This window comes from Dipodomys spectabilis, unplaced genomic scaffold (assembly GCF_019054845.1).
Source record: "Dipodomys spectabilis isolate Male_0828 unplaced genomic scaffold, ASM1905484v1 ptg000175l, whole genome shotgun sequence".
Lineage (NCBI taxonomy): Eukaryota > Metazoa > Chordata > Mammalia > Rodentia > Heteromyidae > Dipodomys > Dipodomys spectabilis.
Window position 1 is genome coordinate 24,229 of NW_024870852.1, and position 23,641 is coordinate 47,869.

The 23,641-nt window shown below is 41.5% G+C and overlaps 1 protein-coding gene across 1 annotated transcript in view; it reads right to left on the reverse strand.

Annotated features, from left to right (window-relative positions):
* Positions 1–23,641, reverse strand: part of Ism1 (isthmin 1) — a 68,818-nt gene that overhangs the window by 13,730 nt on the left and 31,447 nt on the right. Inside the window, exons 2-3 of the mRNA XM_042694559.1 lie at positions 13,669–13,908; positions 4,716–4,980 (exon numbers count right to left, since the gene is read on the reverse strand). Of these exons, the coding sequence (XP_042550493.1) occupies positions 4,716–4,980; positions 13,669–13,908 (505 nt within the window). The remainder of the gene's footprint in view (positions 1–4,715; positions 4,981–13,668; positions 13,909–23,641) is intronic.

Sequence of the window (23,641 nt, forward strand, 5' to 3'; positions counted from 1 at the left end):
ATTCTCCATTCATAACAGGTTGAGGTGGTTGTTATTATGTAGGCCCAGAAAGAATGTTATCCACACGTTTCCACCTGAACCGTAGGCTCTGTGCCAGCCTCCCGGGCTGTTGTTTACATGGCATCCACTCTGAATTCTCTTTGGGCAAGGCCTGGGTTGCTAAGCCTTCTCTGCACACTATGCAGAATTGGAGTCAGGGAGATACTTCCTGCTTGTGTCTTCATTGCTAAGTCTGAACGGAGAGTTTGCTCATACCTCATTTGCCCCTAGGGACTCTGTTTTATTTTCCTTAAAAAATAAAATTTGAACTTCAGCTGTTAAAAACTACTGCATCATGTAAGGGAACTAGGCTTCCTCCTCCTCCTACTGCATCATGTAAGGGAACTAGGCTTCTTCCTCCTCTTACTAGCCTCCATCTTGTAGGACCAGAGATACAAATGGCTTCCCAAGGGAAAAACCATCAAGGTGGGTAACCTACTAATCCCTAATTTTGACATCTATTATCTTGTGATAATCTTCCCCTCCTGCCCCACCCTTCCCACATACCATAGATGTACTTGAAACAATCACAGAGTTGCAAGTTTGATGGCGAGAGCATCTAAGTACTGTGCATTAAACCACATGTACTCACCCTCCATCCCATTATACACCCATCAGTGGGGCTAGATTTTATTTAAAGGAACAATATCCCTGCAAGAAGTCTGAAGTTTTATGCTCCTAAAATGGGGAAGTGGGAATTTTTAAAACTTACTAATTTATAGTAGAACTCATCTCATTTAGAATGAGACGTAATCCAATTATGCTTGGCTTTATCAATGCAATGGGGCCTCAACCATCTGAAATCTCTTGCAGCATTTCCTTCCCATTACAGTTACAAAGAAACTCATTATAAGACACATGAGAATTTTTGTATGAGGTTGACTTCTTGCTTTGATTTTGTGCATTTAAATGATTAAATGTGAATATGGTATCAGATTACATAGAAAAATATAATGTCCCATAATTTCTCTCTTCATATTCACTCTCTTGGTTACTTATTTCTTGCTGACTTCTTTTGGCCAATGGGAATGTAATGATATAGAGGTCTGGAAAATGCTAGTACTTTAAGACTTGTCCCTCCTCCAGGTGTAAGGAAATTTTGCACCGCCTAGTGAAGAGCATCTTGGAAGAGTAAAGACCTGGAAAAGAGAAGCTCCAGCCACCTCAGCATCCCTAACTCTCTAGGTGAGGATTGCAAATGAGGCCACTAGAGACCATCCTGACCACCAGGCCAGCTCGGCCCAGATGAACAGTCCAGACTATCCACAGACGAACATGTGAGAGCCCATCTGTTCACCAAATGCAGGGCTGCTTCTTGCTCAGGAAGCACTCTCCTACCTCTGTTTTCTGTGTAGTTGGAATTATAGGCCTATCCCACTGCAACGGGTCCTTGGTGACATTTCTTAAGCATCAAAAACGAACTCTTTAAAATATAACACAAAATCCTCTTCAAATATGTTCTCTAGATAGCTGCCACTTTCTGAGACTATCAAGGATTTATTACTATTGAATGGCTTTTCTCCATGTCTTTGTTTCCAAAGTAAACTTTTTTTTTTTAAAAAAGTAAAGGATTGCTTAGAATTAGTCATGAATGTCAGAAGCTCATGCCTATAATCCTAGATGCTCAGGAAGCCAACTTGGGCAGGAAAGTCTGTGGACTCAACTCCAATTAACCAACAAAAGTGGAAATTAGTCAGAAGTAGAGCTGTGGCTCAAGTAGTAGAACATGAGCCTTGGCCACACAAAAGCTAAAGGACATTGTCAGGCCCTAAATTCAAATCCTAGTACTGGCACACACAGCAAGAGTCCTTTGATTCTTTTTTTTTTTTTTCCTTTTGTTGGTCGTGGGGCCTGAACTCTGGCCTGGGCGCTGTCCCTCAGCTTTTCAGCTCAAGGTTAGCACTCTACCATTTGAGACACAGTGCCACTTCCAGCTTTTTCTGCTTATGTGATGCTGAGGAATTGAACCCAGGGCTTCATGCATGCAAGGCAAGCACTCTACCACTGAGCCACCTTCCCAGCCCAAGTCCCCTGATTTTTATACCCTTCTTAATCATGTTTATTGAAGTAGCAAAGAAAGCAAACAACATTGTAGGAAAAGAGATGTGTCATTTCACCCCCCTGAAGCCTCCTTCACTCACTGGTCTAGATAGGTCTCCTAGGGAAGGTCTTGGGGATTTTTTGTATGTTTCATGTGATGAAAGGTCAGAAAGAGGATTTTTGGCTGGATCAAAGCTTCAAGGGCAAGAGTCCTTTCTGCGATAATAAAACACATTGTTCTTATTCAGTCCCTGACAGGGAGTATGGCTCAGAGCAGAAAATGAGTGTCAACAGCAATAATCACGAAGATAATAATGACAAGAAGAAACAGTTCCTGGGAACATTTCTGCGATGTTTTGGCAGCGCCTTTGTGGGAAATCAAACAGTTCAAGAAGGGACGAAAATGTCCACCATGTACTACTAGGCTGAGAGCTGGATTTCAACAATGCCACTTGAAATGGTAGATCCATCATCTTACAGTGTCAGGGCAGTGACACACATCTGCCATCCCAGCCATGGTGAGAAGCCTAAACTAAGAGGATCACGGTCCATATGTGTGTCAGGGAAGAAGGCAAAATCATATTTCAAAAATAACTAAGCTGGAGCCTGTGGTTAATGCCTGTAATCCTAGCTACTCAGAAGACGAGATCTAAGGGTCACAGTTTGAAAACAGCCTAGGCAGGAAAGTCCATGAGGTTCTTAAACTTGAACTCAGGGCCTGGGTGCTGTCCCTGAGATTAAGTCCCATGACTATCAAAAAAAGCTAAAAATAGGGGTAGAAACATGGCTCAAGTGATACAGTGCCTGCCTAGCAAGTATGAGGTCCTGAATTCAAAGCCCAGTGTGACCCCCACCACCCAGAAAAAAAAAGAAAAGAAAAAGAAAATGCTGGCTACTTTCAAAGTAATTCCTCTTAGGAACAAATGAATTCAAGTTCCTCTGGGAATACTGAAGTTTTCACAAACTTGGCTAGAAGGAGTGGGGAATTCTCACTGCTCCACTAATAATTGACACACACACACACACACACACACACACACACACACACACACACACACACACACACACACACACTGGATAGATACATATCTCTATCTCTATCATGGTATTATTTTGCCCTCAGTTGATTTTCTCCCTTGGTCTTTAGGTTGGTGAGATCCTCTTTAGAAAGATTATACCTCTCTTGTGTTTACATACTTATCAGCTAGCATAATGACAACCACCAGGCAAGCTCTTTATAACTATTGGTTGAACAACTGAATGATGTGGCTGGAAAAAATGGCTTGCTGTTTTGGAACTTGCCTAGAATCTTCTATTAATATGTAGAAATGACTCCACAATACATAATTATCCAAGTGAGCTTGTAAGTGGTCTGAGTCTTCCTCCTCATGTACTTTTCACTCCTAGATCTGCTGATGAGAAAGCCATAAGTTCATCATGATAAGTGCATTTCTAAGAGATAAATGTTCTTAGAACACACTATCTGAATTTCCATGAAGGCTGTTGAGATTCTTGCTAAGTGTGTTTCCTCTCTCTCTTGGATACCCAAAATATACTCAAATATACTCCCCAGCCTCCCTCCTCTATAGGTATGACCTAACCAACAGAATTTGAGTAAACATGCTGTGTGTTATTACCAGGGCAAGTGTGTTAAGAGTATGTGTGCCCTCTCTGGGTCCCTCTTCTTCTTAGTTACCAGCTAGATGAAGAGCATCCATGGAATAATAGCTGGTAGAGTTCCAAGATGGAAGGAGGAGGCTGGATCCATGAGCGACTGAGTGGGCTTGACTTCCCCAACCTTTTGTTCTCTTATCTCAACTCAAGTCACTGAATTTTGATGCTTTTTTGTTACTTTACCTTTCTTAGCAACAGGGGAAGCTAGCAATTCCAATTTAGGATCTTAAACTTTATTTTCCTGTTTTTTTTTTTTTTTAAATTAGTATCTCTAGATAGCTGTGCATAGGGGTTTTGATTTAGTATGTTCGTTCAGGGGTACAATGTATCTTGATCAGTGTCACCCCTTCCATCATCCTCTATCCCCCCCCCCCCCCCCACTGCCTCAAGCTTCCTGGTTCCATTTTCATGTGTGCACACCCAATATTTTGACTGATTTCACCCATCCTTCCTCTCCATTCTTCTACCTGGGGAGGTCCTTCTTTGACAACCTGAGACATACGTGTTGACGGTAGATTCCCCTGGGCCACTCCACTGCCAATATCAAAGGGAACATGGTTGTCTGACCAAAGGAAGCAGCTGCGTACACCTCTTTTAAAAGTGATCTTTAATATGGATGTTTGTGGCAAAATACAAGAGTGATAACTTAATAATCCCTCCATTTTTGAGAAATACTACAAAAAAAATGGAGGGACAGAAGAGACAGAAAGAACCCAAAAGACCCTAAAAAATAATCTCTCCTCTGATAATTGGTATGATTTTCAAATTATAGTCTTTCCAGACTAAAATGTGGTTGCTGGTGCCTCCTTGGGACTACTGTGGACCAGATCCTTTATGAGGTATGTGTCACAGAAGACCAAAAGCCACATATTGTAAACTAGGTTTTGTTTGGCTCTGTGTCAGGCCTCATTATCTTCATTTACTCTCCCCACCAATTTTATAATATTGGGTGGTAAACTCACCATATTCTGGTTGCTCTTTGGTTTCAAAAGTCCGGTGGCCAGGGGCCGGACGATCCCACCCCCTGGGGGAGTTGAGGAAGTTGCTGTCATCTGAGGTACTGTCGTACTTGTAGTCCTGGTCCCCACTGTTTGCCCTCGCCAAGGACAAGGACCTCTGCCACCATGCCCTCCAGTCAGGGGATGGGACTGGCCAGCTTGGCTTATTCTCCGGATGTTGATCTTTTTCTACTTCAGAGTCTGGACCGTCGACCACCTCTATGGTGACCTGAAGAATTCAGAACAGGCCAGGGTCAATATGGAGTCAACAGCCTCCAAGCCGTGACCCTTAATAGTAAAGTCTGAGAGAGCTGAAGAAAAGGATGGTCGCATCCCTCAAGAAGGAAAGCTAACACTGCATGGTGATAGAGAATGGAAACATCCTAGAATAGCCCACATGAATTCTATGACTAGATGGAACATATGACCTTGGGCTGGGAGCCAACAAGGTATTACTGTCTATACTGTTGATAGCTAAGCTGCTGTGAAGCTTTTCATTCAAGAGGCAAACATGTACTATGTGTCCCTAAAGTGGTATAAGAATAATTATACTAAAACATAATTATTACTGAACGCTAAATGTATCAGGCACCATTTTAAGCGTTCTATCCATATGAGTTTATCTAATCCTCCTAGCAATTCCCTAAGATCTGTATGTGTGTGTCATACTTCTGATCAACAGTTGGAGTCCATTGCCCCTCACTTTTCACCTGTGATTCCCTTGTGACTCACTTGGTCCAGTTTAATGGGTAGGAGGCTAGGTTTTAGAGGATATACAAGCTTCTATTTTCTTTCTCTTGGAACATTCCCACCAGTATGTAAAGTAGCTCAGCCTGGATTATTGCACTTACAGAGATCATGTAAAGAGACAGCTTAAGTTGCGGAGATGTGAGGCATCTCAGTCAGGCCCCAGTCATGCTACTAGGGCATCTTGGATCCTTTACTTTGAGCTAAATTACCACCACCAGTGATACTATCTGGAACCAGATTTCTGACCCATAAGACAATGAATAATCCAATAGTCATGGATGCAAGCTAAGAAGTTTTGGGTTGTTGCTATATAGCAATGGATACCTTTTTATAACAAGGACATATATCAACACTAACAGCTTATCTAATGTCACAGGGTGAGTAATTGACAGAGATGTGGGGAGTCTGGCTCCAGAGACCATGATCTTACCAACTTGCTACATTACCTTCCAAAGAGTAGGTAACAGAAGTATGGTCCCTTCCTGAGCCTGAGGGAACAGAGAGGTAATAGGTAGGGTTCTTGAGGTAGTCCAGATGCCACAGGGTATGGAAAGATGTGAAACCCTTAAGAGCAGGCTTTCTCTGCTATGACTTTTCACTCTGCATAGTCCAGACCCAGACTCATGGTCAAAGCAGATGTTTCAGAGCTAAGGTTAGAACTTGTTCCTTGGAGTGGCAAAGCCTACTTTTGAAGTCTGTCATAAGGCTGGAAGAATGCAGCCTCTTGGCTTTCAGAGATAATCAACATAGAGAAACTTGTTTAAAAAAATGTAGTAAAAGACTCATTGGGTTCCTTTGGCCATCACATTGCTCTTGCAACACCCCTGGATGAATTACGTGCAAATGAATCAGAAACATGCGCTCCAAGTAATCAACGCAAGATGTACTGGGCAGATGCATTCTCAGTTTTGCCCTGACCTGACATCTGAAGCGATGCTAGATGCTCTGCCAAGTTACTCTGGGGAGTGCCCATCTCTGAGACAAACATCTTCCTTTTGTGGAACAGACAGGTTTGAGTCTTGCTCAGTTTGACACTTAAAGTAAGGTACCCAGTGAATAGTAATCCTAGGTTGTGGTTTCTTGAGTTCCAAGCCAGGGTCAAGAGAGTAGACTTCAATCCTGGAGTCTACTCAGACTGTGGCAGGCCAGATACATCTTTCTCCCGTGTTGTGGGATTCCCAGAAAAACATTATCCATTTTACCTCACATCACCACCATTACCCCAGTCTTGTTGGTGTCACTTGCATATTTGTAAATAACTTATGAAGCTTTCAATCAATCCTCCAAAATAACAAGTCTTGTATTATTGCTGTTTACTATGATGAATGATTATTGGAGAGTAATTATGACTGGGACCCACATGGAACTTTGGAAGGAGAAGGGGAGATAGAGTATAAGAGTATAGTGGTATGGGAACAGCCAGTGCCAGGAGAGGCAATAACGAGCCTTTGGAGACATAACCTTTCTCTGTGGCTCTGTCCCCTTCTGGCTACAGAGAACCACTGAACTGCTACAATCTTCTGCAAGGCTATTAAGGGTCTTGGAGGGGAGAGGCTGCCAAGAGCTAGGCAAGCCTGCAATTATGGTAATGAAATCAGTCTCTGAGTTGGAGATAAGGGAGAATGTGCCCAACAGCTTTGGTATTCCATTTGTATTCAGTCTGGAGTCAAAAGGATTGCTTAAACAAAAAACGTGCCCTGCAATTTCTCCAAGCTGGGAATAAAAACAATTCCATGTTTCAAGCTATTACCGTCAATACGATTTTTTTTTCCTTCCTAAATTGCTGCTCAGATCCAAACAAAATAGATTTCTTAGCTGGCCAGGCAATGAGTAGCAACATACAAATTTACTCCAAAAAAACGATATCAATGACTAAATCTCAACTGCTGAGAGGTTTCTTTTTCCCCTTTAATTTCTTGCCACTGCTCCAAATGAATCACAAAACAAAACAAAAAATAAACAAATCTTAGGACCCACCCTTCCCTACAGTTAACAATGTGGGAAGCTCATAATGTTATCAGAAGAAGCAATCTAATCTTGAAACTGAAATTTCATAGGCATCCAATTAAAAAGACTTAATGAGCACGATAAATGACTTCTCAAATGGTAGGGATTAGTTTTATATTTCCTGTTGTTCTCATTCTATTTACATGGGCTACCCCTCCGCTTTTTTTTTTTTCCTTTTCCCAAAGATGTCTGGAAGAGTAATCTATGTGTCAGAGCTGGATATGTGGACTGAACATGGGAAATTTCCAAGCTGACACTCTAGATCTCTCTAGATCTCTCTATCCTTTCTCATCTTTAATACATACATGTAATTGAATTATCTTGGTATACTTAATAAAAGAAAAGGAACTCTTGCAAAAGAAGGTCCAGGACCAGCTTCTGTCAGAATCTCCTCAAGCTCCTAAAATAGTGAATGTAAAGTCTGCCAATTTGGAGAATTCTGCCTAACATTAGATACCTTAGTCAGCTTTCTTTTCTTAATATTTAAAACTTACATATAAAGCAAACTTTTCACTGTTGTTCTGTAAAAGATTTTCCATAGCAAAACTAAGAAAATTCTCAGAGTTATGAACCAATGAACCAATGCCACGGGAAATATGGGTGCAAAGAAGGTCATTCAGAACCTCGAAGAGTCTTCTCTCATTGGTTTTCTAAGCCCTGTGAGCTGTGGAGACTGGACAAGAAGAGTCAGCATTTCTTAGAGATGAAAAAATAAAAAAAATTCCTCAGGAGTGTAGAACATCTAGGGACATGTTTGCAGTAAAGTTTTTTTGCTACTCCTCTTTCCAAAGCAACTACAACAGAAAGAACACAAAATGAATCAGGAAAATATTTTCTTGTCTCTGGCAAGATGCTCTAAAAACAACTGTGGCAGCCCTAGATAATTGTGGTTAATGCTTCAAGATGCTTGTCCAAACATTACTGCTTGTTCTCTACAATTTAGATCCAATTTTCAGGCATAGAAACTGGCCTACAGAGGTCAAGTTCCCAAGTTAAGCAGCAAAGAAATCGTAGAGCTTGTCAACAACTAAGTCTTAAGCAGGTGCCAGTGTCTCACACCTGTACCTAGCTACTGAGGAGGCTGAGATCTGAGGATTGCTGTTCAAAGACAAGCATGGCAGAAAAGTCTATGAGACTCCATCTCTAATTAGTCAACAAAAAGCAGTCCTGGAGGGATGGCTCAAGTGGTGGAGTGTCAGCGGAGAGCAAGAGAGCCAAGCAAAAGTATGAACCTCTGGGTTGGAACCATGGTACTGACATAAAAACAAAGCAAATACAGAACTGTGTTTGTGGGGGCAAGGGGTAATGCTGAGGTTTAAACTTAGGACTGTATGCTTGCTAAAGAAATATTCTACCACCAAGCTACACCTTGCAGCCTTTCTGTATGCTGTGCTACTCTTTGTGCCCAAACACATGCATGGACCATAATCCATGTATTTTAGGCTTTCTGTCACAGGTAGGATGACAGGGACATACCATCGTATCCAGCGTCTTTCTGTAGACTTTTCTGCCTGGGCTAGCCTGAAACTCCAATTTTCCCAATCTCAGTCTCCCAAGTAGCTAGAATTACAGTTGTGAGCCAGTGGCACCTGCTAAGTGTTCTATTTCTAAAATAATTCCCAATTACTTAAATGTTTCTCTGTCATCTGCATCCAGTCATTATCTATCTGAGGTTCTCACCATATACATCGCCCTGTGCTAGGTGCTTCATATGGATAGTCTCATTTAATCCTCATCATTAGTGGTATAGAAGCATGGATTTATATGACATAAGTAATGGTAGGTGCTATTATGCTTCCAACTTTAAAAACAAGGAAACTGAGAAGCAGAGAATTCAAAGAACCTGAATGAGGCCAAAGACCCCAAGTCTGGCTGACTTACTTGTGGTGTTAGATCTCAGACACAAATGACTCTCATTGTGTATAGTTCATGTCATCAACAGTAGTGCCTGGAGAAATCTGAGATTTGTCCCCATGGGTGTGTGTGTCTGGATCTTTGGTACAAACATGTCTTGGCTTTTATCTAGTCAGACTGGCCATTCCCAAAGTATTTTCAGGATGAAGGAAGATGGGAAATTGGAAGGAGAAGCATGTATGCTATTTCTAGCCCTGGTGAGCACCTCTGTATCTTAAAAAAATTATTATAAAAAGTGATGTACAGAGGGGATGCAGTTACATAAGTCAGGTAGTGAGTATATTCCTTTTTTGAACAGTGTTACCTCTTCCCTCATTTTCTCCCCTCCTAACTCTCTCTCTCCCACAAGTTGTATAGTTTATTTTTGACATGGTGTTTAGTCACTGTATCTCTGCTGAATTAGTTTACCCTTTGTCCCACCATTTCTGTGCTCTGATTGTATCTTGTGGCACCCAAGATACAATTATGTAGATAATTTTGTGCAAGAGAGGAGAGGGCTGTTTTTAAGTCCTCTCTTGATGAGAGAAAAGAAATAAACATATTGGTTGAAATGAATACTAACCTTAGTTTGATCCAGGAAGAGAAATATTTGGTTGTGAATAGCTACTGTAGTAATGAATTGATGCAGTTAGCCTTATAATGAGTTTGCTTTAGAGATTTTTGTCTTTTGCTATCTGACCATCAGCTGAAGACCCCAAACCTCAGCCAAGGATACTAAAATTCAAGTCTAACTTGTCCTGGGGGATTTACTTTCTTTCCTGAAAGATTTCCGAACTGCAACTTTTTGCATTGTTTGCAATTTAGCATGGAGATTCAGTTCAGAAGTTTGAGACCATTTTTTTCTCTTTTATGCATTATTGCTCCCTCTCCACCACTTACTTCCACAGCCTGAAGCTAGTTTTGAAATAGAGAGTTTGATTTGCTTGAAATGGAGACTGGTTGACTCATGGGGTTGAAAATGCTCAATAGGAGCACAGACTAAGAGACATGGCACTCTGAAGAGGTTCAGCAATGTCCCTTTGGAGAGGTACAGGCTGTTTTGTTTTGGTTTTTTAATGGGAGAGACAGAAAGATCCAGCCCTAGGGCATGGAACACCCTTCAGAACTTGGAGTGGTGGTAGAGTGGGGTTCAGAGACAGGGGCATAAAAATTCTTCTTCAATTCCTTGGCTCCAGCTAGGGATAGCTAGATGAGATGCAGCATGGGCAGTGTGCTGGGGTTGGGGTTGCAAATAAGGCAGAGGCACTGGCAGCGGAAGCCGCCCTCCCAACACTGATATACCCCCTCACCTGTCTTCACTCCACTACCCATGGAGTCAGATGCATTGAGGGGGCCTGCAGTGACCAGCGGGGGGCTGTCCGCTTGATTGCACTGGCCCTGTATTGAACCAGTGAATTCCAACAAAAGAGTAGCACTCTAAGGAAGTGGTGATGGCTGCCAACATGGAAACTATCACTCCTTTTTAGGAAGCATCTCATGTCTTAAAGGACCACCAAGGAACTGATTTACTTAAGTGCAGTGGTGCATGGGGCTGTAGCAGGTAATGCTGTGCATGTGGGAGTGTGTGCTCATATGAACACACAGACATAGGCTGGGGGAACTCAGGGAGCAGACGTTGCTCTGTTCTTTGTTTGAACATCTTTCTGAGTGGTTAAGCTTTTGTAGTCTTCTGGAAATAGAGGGCCAGTAATGCAGACTGGCTTTAGGGTCAACATGCCACCAGATCAACCAAACATTGATTGGTCCACCTGCCCAAACTGCCTGTGGAAGATTCAGACACAGGGATGGCTTAAAGAAGAAATAGAACAAATGACTAGGTCAAAAAGAGCAGTTTTGGCTTAGTCTCTTTGGGTGTTTCACGCTCTTCCCACCCAATAATGCCTCTTGGAAGTAGAGCCTTGGAGACAAACTTCTTGATCCTGTGCCTGTACAGCTGGGATCGGATAGAACAAAGTAAGAACCAAGTGTGGATTGTGACATTCACCTGTTAGAAAGTTCAGAGAAATATGTAGATCAGGGTCTCCAAGGGTATGAGGGCAGATGATTTCTCCTCATAGTTATACTGTTAAGAGGAAGCTATGTTCTACAAAGTCCAATGAGTTTGTTTTTGTTTTATTTTTTGGCCAGAGAAACTCCCATGTTGCAAGAATCCATGGCCCATGGTGGGGTGGGGGTGGAGCTTCTCATAACTTAGTTATTCTCTGTTCCCTTACCTCACTCTAGTTCTTTCCATACCTGGAAACTCAGACAGCCCTCCCTCCTCCTCCCAATGAAACTGTTCCCAAGCATCCCTTACTTCCCATTCAACTAAATATCACAGCTTATTAGGATAAAAATGAATTGTCATCTTGGCTGCTCCACCGAGATCATGCACATGTCCATTGCATGGGGCTGTGGAGGGCTCACCATTCCTGGCTGCCTCTTCCTTTTCTTTTTCTCTGGAAAAGTAACCTGGGATTCTCAGCTCTGGGGATCCCAATAGCCCTTCTGAATATTTACATAATGATTTTAAAAGGCCTAAGTGGAGTCTGGGTCTCTACCCAGGGCATTTCTAGACTAATAGATTTATCTGAGCAGTTTTGTCCTGAAAACTAGTTTGTAACAAGAGGGAGCATAAGGTACCTGGTAACTTTTCAATAAGAAGACAGTTGAGCCCATAGCTTTCCTTCACCAGAGCCTTGGCATTTTCCTGTAACTTTACATTTGCAAGTCTTAAATCTACTACTTAAATAGTTCAGTCTTTATTATTGAGTCTTCCAATGGTCTTTCCTGCCTCTGGGGAAAAATGCTAGCCATAAGGAGATTGTTTGTTTTTAGGGTGAGGATTGTCTGGTCTTAAAGCCATCAAATCTATAAACAATGATAAATTAGTTCCCATAGAGAAATCCATGCTAGGGATAAATGTTGAGCTGTGGCACAGATTCTCTCTCTCTCTCTCTCTCTCTCTCTCTCTCTCTCTCTCTCTCTCTCTCTCTCTCTCTCTCCCTCCCTCCCCCCTCCCCCCCTCTCTCCTTTTGCCCCTCTCCCAAGTGAATCTATTGTTCTTTATCAGACAGTCTGGTGGTTAGTTTCTAGAGAGTCTCTGGAGAAAAAGTCTTGGTCTCCCAATGAAGTAGAGAGCCTCTCAGCCATCAGGGGGACCATTTTTGGGAAAGAACAGAAAATGGTATGATCAACATTCAAAATTAACCCTAGCTATTCGGGAGTATGAGAGCTGAAAATCATGGTTCAAAGCCAGCGAAGGCAGGAAAATCAGTGAGACTCTTATCTATAATTAAACTACCAAAAAGTTGGAAGTGGAGCTGTGCCTCAGTGGTAGAGTGCTAACCTTGAGCAAAAAAGCTGAGGGATAGCACCCAAACCCAGAGTTCAAGGCCCAGGATGAGTGCAAAATAAATAAATAATTAGCAATGGAACACAGATTGGTTGTGAACATTCCCGAGAGCCTGAATTTGAGGCCAGAACTACTGTTAACTAGCCAGGTAACCTTGGATAAACCAAATAGCAACTTCCCGAGTACCTGCTGCATTATTTATGATATTGGAAAAATGACACTGGCTTTGTCTCCTTCGTGAGGGTGTTTGGAGAGTCAACTCAGGTCAACGTCTGCATTATAACAAATGCTGGGCTATTTCAGTGTGGATGGAAGGCTGATATTCTTTGCAATTTCAGGCAGCCTTTCCCTCACTTACCATTTTTCTGTGCTTTACCCAATCCAATTTTAATAAGATGTATTTATCACTCTCTTAGGAACTTTCCATTTTTACATTGCTTCCGTTTACCAAACGTTTTTTGTCAGTCCTTTACATTTGAAGGCTCTCTTTTCCTGAATGAATTTCTACTGTTAGAGGTGAGCTAGAGAGGCACCAGGAGGAAGTGGCTCCCTGAGTGCTTTGAGGTTATACTGTGCTTTGCCTAGTCTATTCATAAGCTACACTAGCCCTTCTCTACAGCTACCACATTGCATCCATGTTAGGATGTGCTATTTTGCTTCATTTGTCCCTTTCAACGTCTCTGAAATCAGAGGCCTTATCATCTTTACTACGTCATACTTTAATTAGTAGTTATTTTTTTTCTTTCAGTGATTTATAGAAGAGTAGTACGCCTCATAATCAAGGGAGTTGCATTGAGAGCCATGACTATTCTAATGGATAACATGACCAGAAACAGGAATTATTACGGAATGAAGAAGAAAGATTTCCACTGTCACAAGATCAGGAAATAAGAATCAGCAGCCAAGAAATACCTGAATGTTTGGATTTTGCCCGTTGATATCCGCTTTGGAAAGATCTGGAAAGTTTGGCAGGTCAAGGAGGAAGGGTCTGGGGCCATCTCTCTGCAATGAAGGGTGCCCAGTCTCTTGGGAGAATCGCTGTCTGGGGAATGGTGGATGTGCAGCCTGGTGGTCCGGATGCCCTCCTGGTGATTCTTTGGAGACAGAAAAGCTGGTTTCTGATGCAGAGTCACTCTCCAGGTTGAGGTTATTCTAAAACAAACACATAAGCAGATGAACATTAAGTAGGAGGCACATGATTTAAATTGCCTCTTAACTCTGTGTTGAGGTCTGGAGCAAGGGGAATTCCAGTGGCTGGATTAAGCCAGCATAGTACCCCAACTCAGTTTGCTATCATATGGTTTAGTTTCTCTATCTTTAGAAAGCCAAATTATCAGGAAACTTCTCCCAGTTTTCTATGCAGGAATTTTTTTTCAGTGTTAATGAGTTTTGTACTATTTTTCTAAGCACAAAAGTACATTAAAATGAAGGGGCTATTTTGAAGGAGAATAGCTGCTCATTTAAAACTGGAACCAAATTATAGTTTCCTCCTTACAGCTTCAACCAATTAACCATCTTGGATTTTGTTACAGTCTTAGTGTTCATTTGCTTTTTTAAAATATGGGTAATGAGGAGAAAAATAGGACAAAATTAGGTAAAAACTTAAGGCAAACTGTTGATTATATGCATGCATTCATTTGTCTCACCATTCATCAATTCATTTATCTATATGTCCATCTACCCACCCATCCATCCTTCCCTCCATCCACTCCATTCCTCTGTCCATGTATCTATTCATAGCTGCCCATCCATCCATCCGTCTGCCTACCCTTCTATGTTAATCCATCCATCCATCTGTCCATCCATCCAATACATAAATGCGAGGCACAGGAGAGGTATCAATGGATATGGCAGACATCAGACCTGCTCTTTTAGAGTGTACATCTACTTAGGAGAAATAAATAAAAGACAGTTAAATAAAAGTAGATCAGATTAGAAACTAGTGACTGCTAAGAATGAAGGAAAGACAAAATGACACAGAAAACAGTAGATAAGCAGACAGAGAAAAATCTCCCTGAGATAGTAACTTCTAAGACAAAATCTGAATGAGGGAAGAAGGCATCCTGCAATGAGCTGGGGGAGGGATATTCTCGCTAATGTAATAGACAGTAAGGAGTGCTAGTACAGTAGGAATTAACTTAGATATGGAGGATGAGAACAGCCAGGAGGCTTGTAGATAGTGAAGAACCACGTTGAGAAGATGATGAAGATAATGGGAGAGTTTGTCCTTAAAAGGGATTAAAGAAGCCGGGCACCGGTAGCTCACACCTGCAATCCTAACTACTCAGGAGGCTGAGATCTGAGGATCGCCATTCAAAGCCAGCCCAGGCAGAAAAGTCTGTGAGACTCTTTTCTCCAATAAACCACCAGAAAACTGGAAGTAGCACTATAAGCTGAGGGACAGTGCCCAGACCCAATGTTCAAGCACCATGCCTGACTAAAAAAAAAAAGAGGGGGGTGTTAAAAAAAAAGGCATTTTAAAATGTCTTGTCTTGATTTCTTAAAGGGCTAAAACCCATCTTTTTAAGCTAGTGAAAAATACTTCTATATTCTTATCATTGAGACACTTTTTTTTTTTTTTTTGGTCCGGTCGTGGGGCCTGAACTCTGGGCCTGGGCGCTGTCCCTCAGCTCCTCAGCTCAAGGCTAGCACTCTACCACTTGAGCCACAGCGCCACTTCTGGCTTTTTTCTTATGTGGTGCTGAGGAATCGAACCCAGGGCCTCAGGCATGCAAGGCAAGCGCTCTACCACTGAGCTACCTTCCCAGCCCCTGAGACACGTTTTACTTTAGTTATTGAAGTGTAGAAGTTGTTGGGCTCCTTCCTCAAAGCAGCTTTCCCCTCTGCTTGCTCTCCCTGCTCTCCCTGAATCTCTCAGTGGAGGCATCTACCGTTCCTTCAAGGATGGCATTTTCATGTTTACTGGTAGAAGAGAATGTGGAGATAGAATTTCACCAGCATTTGTGTCAGTGGTTAATGCTCTTGTTATTCTTGGGCCCATTTTGGGGTCTGGGAGTTCTATCCCAGTACACTGTCTCCACATATACTCCCCGCCCCCACCGCAGTGCCTTCAACCCAGCCAAATGGTTCTATCAGCTATCAAAACACTCATGGCTCTGGGTGCCCAAGGTCAAGAACAGATCAAGGATGAAACCCAGTCAGCTCACCTTGTGAATGCTTTGAAGAGGCCTAGAGGACTGGCCAGAGATCGTGTCTGCCTCCTCTTTAAAACATGCAATGACAAGGCAAAGCTCGCCACGCTTCATGTTTTTGCTTGCCTTTCCATTTTGCTCAGGAGATGTAGCCAGAGGCATTGTCTTTGTTCACCTTTCCAGCCACCTCTCTGCCATGGTTTTGTGTCTTGGCACATCCTTGCAGAGGGAGTTGCCCTGGCATTCAGAGGCATTGCTCAATACACCAAAGCCGAATGCATCATTCCTAGACTTTGAGTCCAGCAGATGTCGATAGGTAAATAGATAGAAAGAGAATTCTACATCTTTCTTCAGCCCAAGACCTCTCTATCCTCTATATTCCCCACCTGAAAGATAACTGACTGCACTTGTTTTCTTGCTTTCATTCCCGGATATCCAATCTTTAAACCTCTTCAACAATGTCTAAAGGATTCGTCTGGAGAATTTCTTGCTCAGGACTCACAAATCCAAATCCAAGAAGGTACCCTAGTATATGTTCTACAAATTCTTGAGGGATTTCTGTAGCTCAAGCCTTAACATCATTGTAGTAAATGAGACATATTATTGGGTTAAAAATGGAACCCTTCTTTCTCCTAAATGAAGTATTCTTTCTATTACTAAAGCCTATTTTAGAAAATGAATTTTTGCTGCTGTGCAATATTTTGTTTAGATATCTGAACAAACAGGGATTGAGTCTGATTTCTCGAGTAGACTCCTTTTTCCTTCTTGGAAATCCTCTACCCTAGAGTGACAAACAAGTGAACAATCCAGAATGTTTTAGGGATTAATGAACCTCCATGAAAAGCAGAGAGGATAATGAGTGTCCCATACCATCTGAGCAGGATGGATAAGATAAGTCAGTTGTGTTGTGTCTATGCAATAAAACAGGAGTTCAGACTTAGGGTATTGGCTGGGTAATTCAGGCCACAAGTGCTTCTGCCGGGAATAGTCAGAGGACTGGGGCTTGAGTATGTTTTGGCTTGAGTTATGCATACAATTGCAACATTGCTCCATCTCTTCCCAAACTACCCTGCCCCCTAACACCAGCCCAGTATTATGAAGGCATTTAGAAGACGGGAGTAATAAAAAAATACAAATCCCAATTTATGAATAGCTGGATTACTCTTGGACCTCTTCTACAACATAGTTAACTGGGAACCTTGGCTCCCTGAGATGCCAGGACCCCAAAATTATTCAGAAACTGGAAATCATGGGGGTATTTACAAATGAAAATAAAACTTCATTTTATCCAAGCAATAACAATACTTGGGAGCAGCCATTATTTTGGTAATGGTTAAGAAGGAAGACAACAGATGGACCCATTAACAACACAAGAAAAGACCTTTCTCCTGAGAGAAAGACCTTTTTCCTTAGAGAACATACTGTACAACTTCCTTCTACAAGTTCATAGCCGGCTATATAAGTTGTGACTAGCTGATGCCTCTTCTGAAGTCTCTGGGAGGGTCAAACCAGCCCTGATAGTTTGTGGAATAGGGCAAGTGGCTATTTGAAAGATGGGATGACAATACTTAGCATAGTTTTCCCATCACCCATTTCCACGTCTTGATTTTCCCTCTCACTAATTTGTGGTCATCCTTATTTTATCCTGCAGCTTCAATAGCCAACAAATCCTTTCCTGAAGTGGCAGAGTGACACTTGAGCCGCTCCTTCAGCTCCCTTTGGCCTTAGTTATTTTCTAGGTAGGATCTTGCTTTATGCCTGGGCTGTGATCTTCCTATGTGTACTTCCTTATGTCACTGAGGATGACAAGTGTGTGCCACGGTGCTCCCCTGATAGCTGGGATAACAGGTATATGCCATTGCACCCAGCCATTGGTTGAGATGCAATCTTATGAACTTTTATGTCTGTGGTGGCCTCAAACTGCAATCTCCCAATCTCTACATCCCAAGTATCTAGGATTACAGACTTGAACCACCACAGGCAGCCATTTATGCCCTTTTTAGGCTGAGTACATCACTGGTCTGGGCTTATCCAACTGCACATTGTGGCTGTTCTTGTGACCAAGGTGGATTACCACAACCACATTAAGGGTCAGAGTGGTCAGGATGGCCAGAGTTTCCAGCTAGTACTTGGCACAGGGATAGGAACATGGTGGAGAAAGAGGCTTGTTGGGTATCTAGGCTGCAAGACAAATTAGAATGACCACATAGATGGGTACCACATAGGTGTAGAAATGGGTGATGGATCCATATTTGGGAAAACTATGCTAAGTATTGTCATTCCATTCTGCAAATAGCCACTTGCCCTCTTCTGCAAATATCCAAGGCTGGCATAGAAGAAGGTCTGGTTTGACCATTCCAGAGATTTCAGAAGAGGCATAAGCTAGTAACAAATTATAGCTGACTAGGACAGAATAAGTCCTTTTTCTTTTTAAGGCTGTGATGACTTTTCCCAGATTAACACAACAAGGCAGACTTCTTGGAGGCAGACTGGATGGCAAATTCCTGCAGGGCATAGAAAAGGCTGTATCTGCAATCTCTGAACACCGCATCCCCCAATTCCATGAGCTCAGAGGGAACCCAATAAGTATTAGTTGATGATAATGATGACTATGGGCCTTGTTAGACTTTGTTTTAATTAGGTTCAGGCTATAGGCCTCATTACCTCTAATGTGGCTTTTATGTGGGACTCTAACAAAAAAAATCAGACATCTTCTAGTGAAGATATTAAAGAAGATATTATTAGCAATGCATTCCGCCTCATAGTCTTTGAACAACAAACAACAGAGATTATAATTAATGTTACTGCAGTCTCTCTCCTTAAAACATATTAACAATATAGTTAATTAGCAATATGTCCTCATTTGGAGCTGGACATCTGTACATTATTATCAACAATGCTTGTTTCCTTTCTCCAGATTAAAAGAAGCCATACTGCACCCAGGCATGTGGCTGTTCTTCTATATTAAAACAGTTTTCTTCTACCCATGATAAATATCCTGGGCGTGTGTGTGTGTGTGTGTGTGTGTGTGTGTGTGTGTGTGTGTGTGTGTGTGTGTGTGTAAGCTTTATCTGTGTTGGGCATCAGTTTTGTCTGGAAAACTTCCACACATCTGAAAATAAGTTCAGGAATGCCACTGGTGAGATTTCAAAGAGAAGAGCAAAAGTTCTCTATTTGGGGAGATAAAAGGAGATAGGGCACATTGATTCTCTTTACACATGATTAAGGAGCAAGAATTCCTAGGAAGAGAAACGCAGAAGAATGAGTAAAATGAATTTCTGATATTTAAGAAAAATCAGCTCTCTCCAGAGGACACACTTGTTCTCAGTGCTCAGGACTAATACTAAAAGCCTGGATGGTAAGGTTGGCCACGTGTGCTCACTTTGAGTATATGTGACACGACACAATCACATCCCTTCATTCGGCAAGAACACAGCAACAATCAATGACCCTGCTTTATAATAAGCACAAAAATGAAATGTACTTTTAGGAACTATTTCTGACAGGAAGGAAATGGCCAGACATGTGCTTCAATCATCGTTCAGGGACTCCAAAGACACCTCTGGGAGCTAGCAGCATAGGCACATCATGTTTCAAGAATGCAGGAGTGTCTCAGTCTTGGTTGGGAACCAACTGGAGCCTCTAGTTGAAAGTCTGACTAATAGCCGAGGAATCTCTCACTAATGATGGCAGATTGTACCGTGAGGATGTTTACTTTAGGGCATGGGAGTGACCTTGCTTATGATCTTAGGCGATGCTTTAGAAGAGATGAAGGATGGTCAGCTTACTACATTTGGGCAGGATGCTGGCTTTGTGGGGGTAGAGGCCACTCACCCCTACACAGCTTTCCTTATGAAAGCTCTTGGAGACAGCTGACAAAGTAGAAGTCAACACTCACTGTGCTTCTTTGAATACTTTTATAAACCGCCTTCATCTCGAAACTCTGGATTATTAGTGATTCTTCAAGTTGCATATTTCTCTGTTACCAGCAAAGAAAACTAAGGAGAGTAGCTTTCCAGGAACTATTTCCTTTATGTTCTGTTAGGCTAAAGAATGAAATAAAATAAAACTCAAATTATTCGATCAGTCTAACATATATGGAGTATTTTTGCAAGACTGAAGAAACCAAGTTGACCCCAAAAGTCATCCCCTACCATTTAAAACAACCCAACAAACAGAAGGAGATAAAGAAATTATATTTTCCAGAATTATTCTGGGGCTAAGGGAGAACTTGTATAAAAGGAACACTTCAACAGATCCCTTCAAGTGTGTGGCCAGCCTTCCCAGGAAGAAATTGGATGGAATTGTCTCTGTATATTCACATTAGAAACCAGAGTTAGTTTGCCAAGAGTTGTAATGGACAGACAAGGGTGGCCACCAGGGGGCTTTAGTCCTTGCTCTGGCCCCACTGGAACTCAGCCTCACTTGAAAATTGAATTCTGAGTAAACAGTTTAGTAAGTATGGATGATTAGTGAGTGTTCAAGTTGTGCTTTCTCTAATCTGGCAAGAGAAACAGAGTGGTGATTACTTAGGTCCTATTTTCCAGGATCCAGTTTGAAGGGACACCACATCATCAATGTGTTTAATAGAACCAATTATCTAAGTCCTCCTCCCTTGACCAGAAGGAGAGGGTGTCCAACAGTAACTCAGGCAGTAATTCTATTTCTCTCACATGAAATGAGGGTCGGGGAACCCATGGCTCACACCAAGGCTGATGTTCAGCAATTCAGAGAGAGATCAAGAGAGCAAGTCAAAGAGATTGACTGGTTGGGTGGAGTAAGCCTGGGGAACCTCACCTAGTTATTCTTCAAAATAAGGAAATTGATTCTTCTCAGTACCTAAAGTAAAAATCCTCTCATTGAAACCTTTTGGAAATTTCACTATTTCTAGTACCTCTAAAATAGGCTTTAAAGGGAATCTAGCCCTAACCTTGAAAATTTAAAAAGGATTCATGGTATTGTAGAAGGGGAATTATAAGGCCTGAATCTGGGTCCAAGCATTGCCTCTACCTGATTTTGCAAGTTTGGGTAAATTACTGTAGCTTTTCACTTGTTCTAAAATGGTGTGAGGGCATGACCACAGATTCTTCTCTAAATATCTCCTTGTCTTGGATAGTTGCCCCAACTTATATCTTTGAGCTTGTCCATGATACTTACAATGGCTAAAAGAACAACAACTAGCAAAACTTGAAAAAAAAATTCATGTACTTTGGTCTTTCCTAGTTTTATCTTTCTTTGAAGTCTATGAAGAAGCCTATTACATGTTAGGAGACATATGGATTGGACCATTGTCTCTAGCCAACCAGCCTATGGCCTATGTGCCTGTAGCTGCTCCTTCAAGTGGAGATCATCGTGGACCACTCAATGCCAGCTGAGCCAACTCAGACTAGCAAAACCTAGCTGATACAAGACCTTAGTTACTTAAAAAATGTAAAAGAGATATACAGAGGGAGTTATAGTTACATAAGTCAGAAATGAATACATTTCTCTTTGAACAGTGTCACCTCTTCCCTCATTTTCTCCCTCCCAACCCTTTTCTCTCACAAGTGTATAGCTCATTTTCAACATGGTCTCTAGTGAATATCACTGCTGCATTGTCACCTCTTCCATCATTTTCTCCCTCCCAACCCTTTTCTCTCACAAGTGTATAGTTCATTTTCAACATGGTCTCTAGTGAATATCACTGCTGCATTGTCACCTCTTCCCTCATTTTCTCCCTCCCAACCCTTTTCTCTCACAAGTGTATAGTTCATTTTCAACATGGTCTCTAGTGAATATCACTGCTGCATTTGTTTACCCTTTGTCCCACCATTTCTGTGCTCCCCTTACCTACTCCAAACAGATAAACATACAAGACAAAAGGTACAGAAATTTAAAAAAAATAGCGACAAAGGAGGGAAAAAAGCAAAATAACAAAAAAAACTCTTGTTTCCATTTCTTGGAGTTCATTTCAATAGGCATAATTTTATATGATCATATGCACACAGTTATTGAACCTTTGTGATCCTCTCCTAGAAATATTATCCTTTGGTCTCATTGAGTGAATGCCAGAGTCCTGGGATTGCATCACACTGAAGAGTTTCTGCATGGTAAAGGACTTCAAAGAAAGATGAAACTAGTCTAGCAAGATAAATAAAAAGCCTACAGAATGGGAGATTTTTACTAGCTATGCATCAAACAAAGGCTTCATGTCTAAAATACACTTAGAGCTCAAAAAATTAACCCCCCCCCAAAAAAAACAAACCCTTAAAGAAACAACAACCTGATGAATAAATGGGCTAACTACTTAAAGAGACTTCTCAGAAGAAGTAAGAATAGCAAATAGACACATGAAGAGATGTTCAACATCTCTGGTCATAAAAGAAATGCAAATCAAAACAGCATTGAGATTCCACTTCACCCCAGTTAGAATGGGCATTATCAAGAAAACTAACAATAATAGATGCTGACAGGGATGTTGCCAAAAGGGAATGTTACTACACTGTTGGTGAGAGTGTAAACTTATTCAACCTCTGTGGAAAGTAGTATGGAGATTTCTTAAAAGACTAAAAATAGAGCTACCCTATGACCCAGTAATCCCACTCCTGGGCATTTATCTAACAGACCACAAACCAGGCCATGCTAAAGCTACCAGCACAACCATGTTCATTGCAGCACTGTTTACCATAACTAAGATATGGAATCAACCCAGATGCCACTCAGCAGACAAATAGATCAAGAAAATGTAATTATATGCTTACATCAGAAAAAATGCTATTGTACCATTTGTAAGGAATGGGAAATAGAAAAGGAATGAAAAAATATATTTAGTGAAGTAAGCCAGGCCAGGTTTCATGGTTTCCTTCATTTGTTGTAACTAGAATGTGCCTATATATCTACAAGTAAACATATTGAGTGATAGAGGCTTTAGCTACTTCTTCTGCAAAATGATCATGGTGAGGTAGGATGGAAATTGCAAGAAACTTCTCAGTCCTTTCAGTTCTGATATCCTTAGAGAGGAATCCTCAAGAGGCACTCGTTCTGGAAAAATCATCTCACAAATGTATACATATATATGTACATATATATCTCCTTATTGCAAACATCAAATGAGGGTTAGAGTGATTAAATACAAATATGATGGTTATGAATGCATAAAATATACTCTCTTCAAAAATTAGAACTATATTTACTTTCTCCCATCTTTCTCCCTGCTAACTCAAAGCTGGGTAAAATCTGTTGGAAAATTCCATCTCCATCGCTGCTACTTCCTTCATTTAAATGTGCTACTTTGTTAACAGCTAAATTGCCCATCTTTCCAAGATTCAGAGTCAAGTCTTAACAATTCTTCCTTGCACTTTCATGATGCACCTGTGTAGCTCTGTGGGCTGCCAGAAACTAATAATTCTCATTTATTAGGAAACTCCCTCCTGACACCATAAAAACAATTACACAGCCACAGCAGACCATATATGGCTCAAGGCGAGGAGACAGCTACAAGCTATCAGGACTGGCTCCCTTTCCCACCTGCTTATCCACCTTGTTCTTATTTGGACTGCTGTTCTGTTTCCTTCCAGGGAAATGTTTTGATCCCCGCCTGGGGAGAATTGGCAACTAGTGCGACTGTGTGGGCTGTTGACTTAGTTTGATCAACTTTTACAAATGACTTGGAATTTGGTCTATTGTGGATTCACTCAACAAACACTTCTTGAATATATTAGGTATGGAGTATGGTGCTGAAGGAAGACAGTTCC